This window comes from Malus sylvestris, chromosome 4, assembly GCF_916048215.2.
Source record: "Malus sylvestris chromosome 4, drMalSylv7.2, whole genome shotgun sequence".
Taxonomy (NCBI): Eukaryota; Viridiplantae; Streptophyta; class Magnoliopsida; order Rosales; family Rosaceae; genus Malus; species Malus sylvestris.
In genome coordinates this window covers 7614495-7625982 of record NC_062263.1, presented here as the reverse complement: position 1 = coordinate 7625982, position 11488 = coordinate 7614495, and the positions used below count along the sequence as shown (strand labels likewise).

Here is an 11488-nt window from a genome sequence, read left to right as displayed (position 1 = left end):
TGATGTGATCCATTTTTGGTTACTCTTGGAAAAATAGTTCGAATTACACGAAATGGTGAAAGATAGATAAAAAAAAAAAAAATACAGAAAATTGTTGCAAGAGTGATTCGCTTGCAAAGCTTCTTGGGACAGAAATAAGATAGACGAGTCATACACAAGCCATGCAGATTATGCACAAAATCGAAATTACTAAAATACTCATATATAAATACTAAAAATCATTACCCCAGTGCATCATTGCTCTTATTTGGAACATAGGGATGTCTAGAGAGCTCTGGGAGCTCTGGGGTTTTGGGTTGAGCTTAGATCACTAATCTTCGATTTCAAAGAGAGGGAAGTCTAAAGAGAGGCTGGAAGAGTAAGTTGACCTTGTACCTCTGATTTCGAACAAATAGATGCGAGAGAGAGGTGAGAAGAGTGAGTTGGGTTTTGTACCATATTTTCTATTTTGACCAGAAAGTTCCATTTTTTTCAGCAACTAAAGCTTCAACAGACATAATAAAGTTGGGTGTTTATTTCCAATTTCCTTCATCAATGATTTATGGAATAATGGGTTGTTTGTAAGACGAATTAATACGTAGAAGTTAAATTAGAGTTTGTGTTTCATGTTGAGGCGTATGTGTTATGGAATAAATTTCAAGTTTTGACGTGCTACAAATTAAGATGGAACAATTTCTGGTTCAAGTGTCCAATTGTAGAAATTTGTGAAAATTTTCCCATAATGTGTATGTGGTGTGCATATGGTGTGCATGACTACATCTTAATATGAGAAGCGGGAATGTTCACTAGTTATGATGCACGTATGTTGTGCCCGGGAATTTAGCGAGTATGATGACCACAACCTAGTAGACCTCCATGAAAAACAAAATTAAGAAAAAGCTTAGAGGACGTTAAGCATCATGCATGTCCATGAAATAACGACGAGTATCATGTTTTCCACGTGCACGGTTAAGCGGTGATTAATATACGTAACAAGACTTTTCAAATTGTCACTGTAACCTTATATATGTAACAATTATGTTTTAATTGTATCCACTATACCATTACATTGCCATTAATGTTTCTCTCGTTCTGTGCATATCATGTGCATGTACTGTACATATTATGTGCATGTGCTATGCATATAGTGTATATGGTGCGTATTTACATCTTTGATACTTTTCGCATTAACGTAGTTTACTACTTTTTCCTTTGATTCAGAGACAAGCCTTGCAAATACTAAAAAAGCGAACGAGTTCGTGAAACAATTTCCTTTGATCAGTTGGGTTCTTTCGTGCCCATCAAACCACAATTTTCAAATCCTTGAAATATTTGAACCCAATCAAATTTGATACCAAATTCAAATTAATGAATCTTCGATTCTTCATATAAAGTTTAGGGTCATTTTTCTGATTTCAAAGAGAGAGTTGTGAGCTATGGGTTTTTCGGTTGAGCTCAAATCTATGAGCATAACATGAGCATGTCGTGTACATACAGTGTATGAGCGAGCTTAATACGAAGAGAGCGAACGAGTACACGAAACAATTTCGTCCATATCCTTCTCTCTTCCTTCTTTCCACTCTAATTTCTCTTTTTCCTCAAAATTATCTCTTCTCCAAAAGGCAACTGACATTTAATATGTTTTTTCATTTAACTGCAGCCAAAGCAAATCCTATTTTAGTGCTTGTAAATTTGGATCGAGAGAAGGAGCAGAGGGAGGAGAATATAGAAGAAATGAAAACCCACATATAAATCAGAGAAATGATAAAAATAAAAATAAAAAATCAGAATTGAAGGATTTGGGTCTCCTCCAAGAAACACCAAACCAATCACTTCAACTCCAAAAATCTATCGATCAAAAAGCAAAATTAAGCAAATGTAGTTCACAAAACCTACAAATGAAAAGGTAAAAATCAAAGAAGATGGGTGGGTTAGAGAGAGAGCTTTGTGCATATTCGAAATGTAGAGAGAGAGAGGAGAAAGAGAGAGAGAGAGAAAGAAAGAGAGAGAGAGAGAGAGAGCTTGGATGAAGAAGATGGGTGGATTAGAGAGAGAGCTCTTGGATGAAGAAGATGGATGAGTTGAATTGGGCAAGAGCGATTTTCTCTCTCTCCTCTTTGTTTCTCTCTCTACAAAATGAGAAATGAGGGCTGGAATTTTTTAATAACCCATTTGTATAGGAGGACAATTTGGTCATTTTAAGGTGTAGGAAAATCCTATTTCTGTCCTATTATTGTGCATGGCGTGTGCATATTCGAAATGTCCTATTTCTAGGTATTTGCCAAGATTTTTCATGTGAGAAAGTTAGTTAAAAGTTGCATGGTTTGTAAGGCGGCTTGTTTGGGCAGTGCTTATTGCATAGATGACATATTTACTCGTAAGCGCTTTTGTTGTAAGTACTTTATTCCCAATAAAGTACTTGGAAGTGCCTCTGAAAGCCTCTCCTAAAAGCACTTTAAATAAAAATCCTGAGAGAGGAAAAATGAATACGAAAATGACAATGAATATGTAGGTTCTACACAAATATAATGCCTTTATTCTTAATGGTATCGAGACGATTCCAAGCCCCTGTAATCCTCTCACTCTTTTTGGGCTCAAAAGACATTGCAAATATATCAGTATTCTTGAACCTCTCTGCAATCATGTTTCCTTCAACTCGACATGCTTTGTCGTCGGTGAGCGATGGCAACGAATACCTCAAATCTTTGCAGTTTGTGCTGGTCACAAATATCACTTTGCTGGTACCCATTTGCATCACTTTGGCATGGATGAATCATTTTGAAAAGAAAACAGCCAATAAAAATGGCCTTATGTACATATATGTCATTTGACTCCATGATTTTTTATTAGGTATATTTGCAGCCTCGCCTCGAGATCTCCTTGTCCATGCAACTCGAATGAAGAAATCCTGAAAAACAAGAAAGAAAAACCTGAAACCTCTTTATCCATTTCAGTGGTTGAAACTTGAAAGTTAATTGAGGAAGCATTTGACCTAACAAATTAATCACGACTGACTTTTAAAACTTGAACTAACCGAGGCCATAATGACTACCCTTTGTACTCTGAGCCTCTGTCATATGGTCGCATTTTCTAACTAGAGCATCCATAGGTCTTCATTTCACATGTTCAAACCACCTTAACCATTTTCTCTCACTTATCTTCAATTGGGGTCACACCTACTTTACCTTGAATGGGAGCATTTTTGCTCACTACCATAACTATGGTGTATGCTCATCATAGACCTAATCTATTGACATGTGTCCTTTCATCTAGCTTTAGTTAACTTTCACATTAAATGTTAGCTTTTCAATTTTGAAAAAAATTAACCACGGTTAAGTGAAAGAACATGTGTCAATTGATTAAGTGTATGGTGAATATACACCATAGTTTATAGTGGTGAGCAAAAATGCTCCTTACCTCAAATATCCTCATTCTTAATTTTGTCCTTTCTCATGTCCCCACACATCCAATGAAGCATTCTTATCTCTGCTACACTCATTGTTTTCACATGTTAATTCTTGACCGCCCAAACTTAGCAAGGGAAAAATAATGTAGGTGTGTTGAGAAAGTCAATGATTCCCGTATGATATTTTCCCTCGTTATCCTTCAATCAACGTTGATAAGTGAGAATATCATGGGTTGATTGCTTACTTTGTACCAATTAGCTATGGAGTAGGAATCCTTGTAATTATAAATAATTATACTTGTATTCTTTTACAATCAAGGTTAATGCATATGAAGTAAATTTCAGAAATTCTAATAAGCTAAATTTAAGATGGTATCAGAGCCCCTCCTGGGCTCTTGATCCTCTACGTTTTTCTCCTTCTTCCTCCCCGAAGTTGGACGTTTCCTTTTCAACCAAGGGAGACACAAGTTCAGGTGCTAAAGGTAATTCCAAAGATTCGTTTAGCCTTTTTTTCATCCATCATTCTGATCACACTAGAATGATGATTGTTTCTAAACCCCTTACGGATGATAACTATACCACTTGGTGTTGCTCCATGACGACACGTTCAGTGCGAAAAACAAGTTAAGGTTCATAGATGGTACTGTTGAAAAGCCAAATGTGAAGAAGACCATTGAACTTGCTCTTTGGCAACGATGCAACGACATGGTACTTATGTGGATTGTCAACATCTTCGCATCGGACATATCATCTAGTGTTGTATATTTGAGGACCACTAGGGATGTTTGGGATGAACTCAAAGAGAAATTTTTGCAACAAAACATTTCTCGACTTTTCGAAATTCAACGTGAAATTTCACGTACACTCAAAACCAACAGCCAATCAATGTTTAGTTCACCAAATTAAGGAGTTTATGGGATGAGATAGATGTATGTCAAATGGTGGAAGCTTGTTTTTGTGGTGCTGCCAAATCCCACAGTGAACTAGCAAAAACTACAAAAGGTGATGTAGATTCTCATAGGCCAAATAAGTCGTACGAAGCAGTTCAAGGTCAATGCAGCCCCTTCCATCCATCGGCAAGATCTATTCCCTATTGAATAAGGAGGAGAAACAACGAGGTATAGCCACTGAAAAAGCCTTGATTGAACCCACAACCATGGCGATGTAATATTCACGCAACAATGGCAAGGGACGATTAACGGAGCGCAAACTTCTCCATTGTTTATACTGTGACCACGACCATCACACCTCTGACACATGTTAGAAACTTCACGATTATTCGCCGGGTCATCGTTTTCATGGCAAATTTCTAGAAACCGGAGATGGTGATCGCAAAAAGAAAACTAAAGGTAGCGGTTCCAACGGTGGAAGGGGTCCATTGGTCAATAATATTCATTCCACAGGGTGTACTGATGTGATGCCCAACCTCAGTCAAGAACAGTTCCAACAACTTTTATCGATGATAAGCCAGAAACTAGGCCTGGAAAGAAAAGCCAACGCAGTCACTGCTGCAGGTTTGACGAATGGATACTAGATAGTGGTGCAACATACACGTTTATAGCCTTCCATTGGCTCAAGCAACTTTAAAGCCATCCTTGCCTCTAGTGAGCTTACCTGATGGAACCAAAGTCCCTATTAATTTAGTTGGTAGCTTTCATTTTGGATCCAAAATTTGACTGCATAATGTTTTTAGAATTGCTTCATTCTTGGTTAATTTGATTTCAGTGAGCCGTCTCACTTGATCATTTCACTGCTCAATAACTTTTTATCTCAATTTTTGTATCTTATAGGACTTGGAGACGAGGTCACGAGGACAATGATTGGTTAGGGGCAACAACGTAATGGGTTGTATTATATGGTAGATCCAAAAAGCGCTTACCTCTACCACCTATTCCAGCGTCCAAGGTGTTCTCATTTATTTGGCATCGTCGTCTTGGTCATTCCTCAACATTACAGCTTCATTTATTAGCTAAGACTTTTCCAGAAATTTCCCTTTCTTCCAATAAACCTTGTGAAGTTTGCATGTTGGTAAAACAAACTTGAATGTCTTGGATTAAGTTCTATTAATACTAAGCATGCTTTTGAACTTATACATTGTGATATTTAGGGGCCTCATAAATTAACATCTCACTCTGGGGCTCATTATTTTCTTACAATCGTTGATGATTATTCTCGTAGTACATGAGTTTATTTGATGTGGAATAAGTCTAATACTCAAAATTTGATTAAGTCTTTTTTTGCATATGCTGAAACACAATTCCATCCTAAAATTAAAACTATCCACACGGATAATGGGGGTGAGTTTGTTTCTTTGCATGACTTTTTTCGTACTCAAGGGGTTGGTTTTCAAAGATCATGTGTTTACACACCACAACAAGGTGGGGTTGTGGAACGCAAACATAGACATATCCCTCAAACAGCTTGAGCTTTATAATTTTAGTCAAATTTACGTCTAAGTTTTTGGACGAGTGCATTCTTACTGCGGTTTACCTAATTAAACACATCCCTACACCTCTCTTGTCCGGCCTTACATCTTATGATAAATTATTTGGCCATTCACCCTCTTAAACACATCTCCATACCTTTGGTTGTTTGGCTTATGCCATAAACACCAATCCCAAATATAAATTTGATGTTAGAGCCAAAAAGTGCATTTTTATTGGGTACCCTTTTGGATGAAAAGCATACAAATTATATGATCTTCAATCTAAAAATATTTTTACATTCGAGATGTTGTTTTCCACGAGGATGTATTTCCTTACCATGTCCAAAAGGAATTAAATACTCATACAACAGTCACCATACACATGCGTTTAGTGCATGCATTGAACCTCCATCACCATCATATACACCACCTGACACCAATAATGCCCCACAAATAGCTGAGACACATTTTGCTCCTAATGATCATATTCCTGATGATATTCAGCTTTCTACAAAGCCACCTAATGAGCAACATGTTGCTATAATGCAGCCATCTAATGAGCAACTTACTCCTATCACACAGCCTGCTCTTACTCCTGCTGTTGTCCCTTTACGGCGATCTAGTCACCTCACAGCTCCACCTGCGAAGCTCAGCGACTATGTTTGCCATTCTCTTACGTCGCCCTCTATCATGCCCTCATCTGCCACTTTGAGTACCATGTATTCACTTTCAAATTTTTTATCAAATCAAGGATTATCGCCACTCTATTTTGCCTTTCTTGCTAGTACTCTTACCATTTTGGAGCCAACCACTTACGCAGAGGCGTGCAACGATCCTAAATGGCGTCAAGCCATGGATGGCGAAATCCAAGCTCTAAAGGCTAACAACACTAGAAATATTACTACTTTGCCCCATGTTAAGACATCCATTGGTTGCAAATGGGTTTACAAAGTCAAGTACAATTTGATGACAGTATTGAGTGTTACAAATCTCATTTGGTTGCTAAGGGGTACACTCAGCTAAAGGGTATTTATTACCATGATACATTTTTTCACCTACCAAATTGGTCACATTCCACTGCCTTCTTGCTTTTGTTGCCGACTTTTCTTGGTCCTTACATCAGTTGGATGTTCATAATGTCATTCTTCATGGTGATCTTATGGAGGAAATATACATGGTCTCACCTCCTAATCTTCATCGACATGGGGATAATTTGGTATGTCGCCTCAATAAATTGCTTTATGGTTTAAAGCAAGCCTCCCAACAATGGTTTTTCAAGTTTTCGCAAGCCATTCGGTCTGCTAATTATGTTCAATCAAAAGTAGATTATTCAATTTTCACTAAATGCGAAGGCAAGTCATTTACTGCACTTCTTATGTACATTGATGACATTTTGATTACAGAAAATGATTCAACTGCAATTAATAACTTAACATGTTTTTTAAATATCAAGCTCCGTATCAAAGATCTCGGTAATTTAAAATACTTTTTTAGGCATTAAAGTGGGGCGTTCAAAGAAAGAAATTTTTATTTCACAAAGGAAATACTTGTTGGATATTCTCGATGATGTGGGTCTTTTGGGATCACGACCTAGCACTTTCCCTATGGAACAAAATCTCAAATTTCTTCTTAATGAGGGCGAAATTCTCAATGATCCTGCTAAATATAGGAGATTGATTGGTCGTCTAATTTATCTCAATATTACCTGGCCATATAACGTACTAGGTTTACTTGTTGAGTAGATTCATGCTAATACCTCAAAAGCCACACTATGAGGTTGCATTGCACATATTGAGGTACTTAAAAGGACACCTAGACAAGGTATAATGTTTTCTTCGGAAAATAATTTGAAGTTGAAAGCATATTGTGACTCAGATTGGGTCGCCCAACCACTGATTATTATGTTTTCCTTGGAGATTCTCTTGTTTCATGGAAAAGCAAGCATCAAAAGACAGTCTCTTTGTCCTCTACTGAAGCAAAACATTTATCCATGGCAACAACATGTTACGAGTTGGCTTGGCTACAAAATCTATTTCATGATTTACAAGTTCACAACAATGGGGTTGCAACTTTGTTTTGTGATAGTTAAGCTACTCTTCACATTACTACAAATCCAGTATTCCACGAACATACTAGACATATTAAGATTGATTGTCGTTTCGTCCAGGAAAAAATTATGGAAGGAAAAGTCATCACATGTTTTGTTCCATCCATGTTGCAGCTTGCTGACATTTTTACCAAAGCTTTGGGGAATGAACGCTTTAATTCTCTATTTGGTAAGTTGGGCGTTCTTAATATTCACTATCTAACTTGAGGGAGAGTGTTGAGAAAGTCAATGATTCCTTTATGATACTCTCCCTCATTAGCCTTCAATCAAGGCTGATAAGGGAGAATATCATAGGCTGATTACTTACTTACTTTTTTACCAATTAGCTATGTAGTAGGGATCCTTGTAATTATATGTACCTGCATTCTTGTACAGTCAAAGTTAATGCATTTGAAGTAAAATTCACAACTTCCAATAAGCAAAATTTAAGAAGGTGAACTTTTGTCGATAGCAAATACCATTCTTTAACCCCTAAAACAGTTCTTAATTTGTATGAACAAATAAACGTATGGATGATGCCGAACATCTTTCTAAGCATCAATTAGTTTTTATTTTCTTCTTCTAATCTTTCTGTTGAGACATCAAAGTGTCGGACATTCATAAGCCAAATAGTTGAGTTCCACCATAGCTCATTGTCCAATATATTAAAGCTCAAATGTGCCAAAACCAACAAATTCTTCTCAGCCACACAACGCAATTGCAATTTCCACAGATAAAATTGGTTCATAACCATAACCAACGTAATTCAATAATTCGATTACCAATCACCCAATATCGTCATAGAAACCATTCACTTATTGTCCTACCATGGCCAACAATCTCCTTTACGGTTCGCATTTCGTACACACATATTCTTTTCTCTCACAACAAACTCGAGATGTATAATTTCCAAACAACTTCCATTAACCTAGTAATTTCATAATCCGGGTCAGATTCCCTGCGGAAGTACTTGAATATGGGTTGAGAGAATTTCTCAGGCTGAGGTGCATATTCAATTATCAAAGAAAGAGGGCTTTTATCCATGAACACTAAGCCACATCATATTTTTGACACAATATTTTATAATAAAGGAAATTGTAGTAATGATCCTTCAACTTTAACCAAATTGGAGTAATGGTCCCTTAACTAGAAATTCATGACCAATAGTCCCTTAACTCCTCAAAACGTGCAACTATAATCATTTTCGTCAACTCCGTCAGAACTTCCGTCGTGTTGGAACAACCATTGCTACAATTGGGTTAAAGTTGAGGGACCATCGCTCCAATTGGGTTAAAGTTCAGGGACCAATGCTCCAATTTGGTTAAAATCAAGGTACCATTTCTCCAATTGGATTAAAGTTAAGGGAGCATTTCTACTATTTTTTTCATTTAGTTTCCATATTTCCCCCTTGATTCTAACCTTACGTGTGTGGCACGTGATTCATTTGACAGAAGTTTTAATGGAGTTGACAAAAAAGACTAGAGCTACATTTTGATGAGTTAAGGGACTAATGGTCATAGATTTTTAGTTGATGGTCCATTGCTCCAAATAGGTTAAAGTTGAGGGACTATTGCTACAATTTTCTCTTTATAATGTTGGCATGAGAACTAACGTTAAATTATGATGTGGCACATAATTTATGGAGAGTCTCCTTAGTATTTCTCCTGGTTACAATGAAACTCTCCTTAGTATTTCTCTTGGTTACAATGAAACTCTGTCTCTATGCGTGTGGGGGTTGGGAGGTTCTAGGGACGTTGTGAAACTCTTTTGTGTGTTTGAAAGATGTTAAGCGGCAAGACCCTTCATTTTAGAGGTGCTTCTTGATCAATGCATCTTGAGACTTTGCACTCTCGCATGATTTTTAGCTTAGCTGATCGCAAATACGGTTACTTTTAATTAATACACAACTACAACATCAGTGGATCAAAATGATGAAGAGGGAAATCATTGTGGTAATTTAATCATTAAATCTTGATCATTAGATTCTTGAAATATCCTAGTTAATAGAACACTCCAAGACATACTAAAAAATCCAAAGTCATAAATGTTCGGAGTTTTCTTATTTTGTTATCAATAAGGTTTTCACTTACAAAAGAAAATGAATGCCAATAAATTGTAGTATTAAGTGGCCATCAATAAAATAAAATCTGTACTTATTATGACCTCTAAAAATAAAAGGCCAAATTGGATTATTCATCCCCGTGGTCATAGGAAACTTGCATGATGACCCCCGTGGTGAAAAAACTAGGAATTAAACCCCTGTGGTCAAGAATATTAGCAAATTTAGTCCAAAAGTAAGATTTCTGTTAAATGATTGTTAAAAGTATGGGTAAAACTGTATTTTCAGTTCCAATTGACATTTAAAATAAATAATTTTTTTATAACAATTAACAAAAAAAATAATGCTTAATTTTTTAAATAAAAAAAAGCCCTAATTCAATGTCAATTGGAACTGAAAATACAGTTTTACCCCAACTTTTAACAGTCCTTTAACAGAAATCTTACTTTTGGACTAAATTTGCTAACATTCTAGACCACAGGGGTTTAATTCCTAGTTTTTTCACCACGGGGGTCATCATGCAAGTGTCCTATGACCACAGGGATGAACAATCCAATTTAGCCAAAATAAAACGTTGATGCATCAAAATAAAATAAAATAAAATAAAACGTTGACAAGTGTCACCGGACTCGATGGCCACGGGACTGTCCATGGAAATAACAAACTTGGGCTGTTATTGGCCCACTTAGCTAAAGGTTTAATCCAAACGCTACCCAAAGCAAAGACGACAACATTGCGAAGTGACGACTCGAGTTGACAACTTTGTGATGAGCCATTGATTCCCGACCCAAGGGCTCAAGCTCAACGGCGACCCTCTTCCTCCCTTCGTCGTCAAACTAAACGATCCTCCGCCGCCTTCTCCGTCACCTCCGGACGGCTTCTCGCTCTCTCAACCTTCAGAGCCCCAACAATGCCTGTAACTCTCTCTCTCTCTGTCTCTCTCCATAGTTATGGATCCAGATCTGTATCTATTTGTTTATGAAAATTGTGAATAATGGGGGTTTAATCGTATGCGGTGCAGTTCAGGAGATTGATAGAGGTGGAACCGCCGAGCCCGCTGAGATACGTAATCGGAGCGGCGATCATGATGATCGGAGTAGTCTTACCCGTCGGTTACATGATGTTCCGTAACAAGCGCGTCCCCACTTCCTCTTCGTACTCCAAACAGACGTAGGTGTGCCTTTTTCATATTTTTCGATTTCATCATTCCCAACCCCCTTAATTTTCCAAATTTGTAAAATTGCCCCGGTTTCTTAAGTTTTTGCTTAGTTCAAGTTAAAGAATTGTTTCTGAATCTGATTTGGGAATATCTGTTGGTATTTCAGGAGCAAAGTTTTGATATAGAGAGAGACTATTGAAATTACAAGGATTTCGGATTCGATTTTTCGTGTTGAGAAGTTGAAAAGCTGAGAGGCATTGATGGATCCGTCATTTACAAATGTACATTCATTCAAACTTCAAATCTGTTATATGGGTTATTTGAACTAGATTTTGTACAATGATATATGCATGTGATTCGATTCTGTTTTTGTA

The 11488-nt window shown here is 37.0% G+C and overlaps 1 protein-coding gene across 2 annotated transcripts; it reads left to right on the top strand.

Moving 5' to 3' along the window:
* The first annotated feature begins 10664 nt into the window (after window positions 1-10664).
* On the top strand, window positions 10665-11488 carry LOC126618073 (uncharacterized). Of its 2 annotated transcripts, none has more exons than XM_050286171.1 (3): window positions 10665-10871; window positions 10977-11125; window positions 11281-11488. In XM_050286171.1, the coding sequence occupies exons 1-3, from the start codon at window positions 10866-10868 to the stop codon at window positions 11297-11299; spliced, it is 174 nt and encodes a 57-aa protein (XP_050142128.1). In that variant the 5' UTR covers window positions 10665-10865; the 3' UTR covers window positions 11300-11488. The 2 variants fall into 2 exon arrangements, with proteins under 2 accessions (XP_050142128.1, XP_050142129.1); XM_050286172.1 differs by having other exon boundaries at window positions 10977-11129.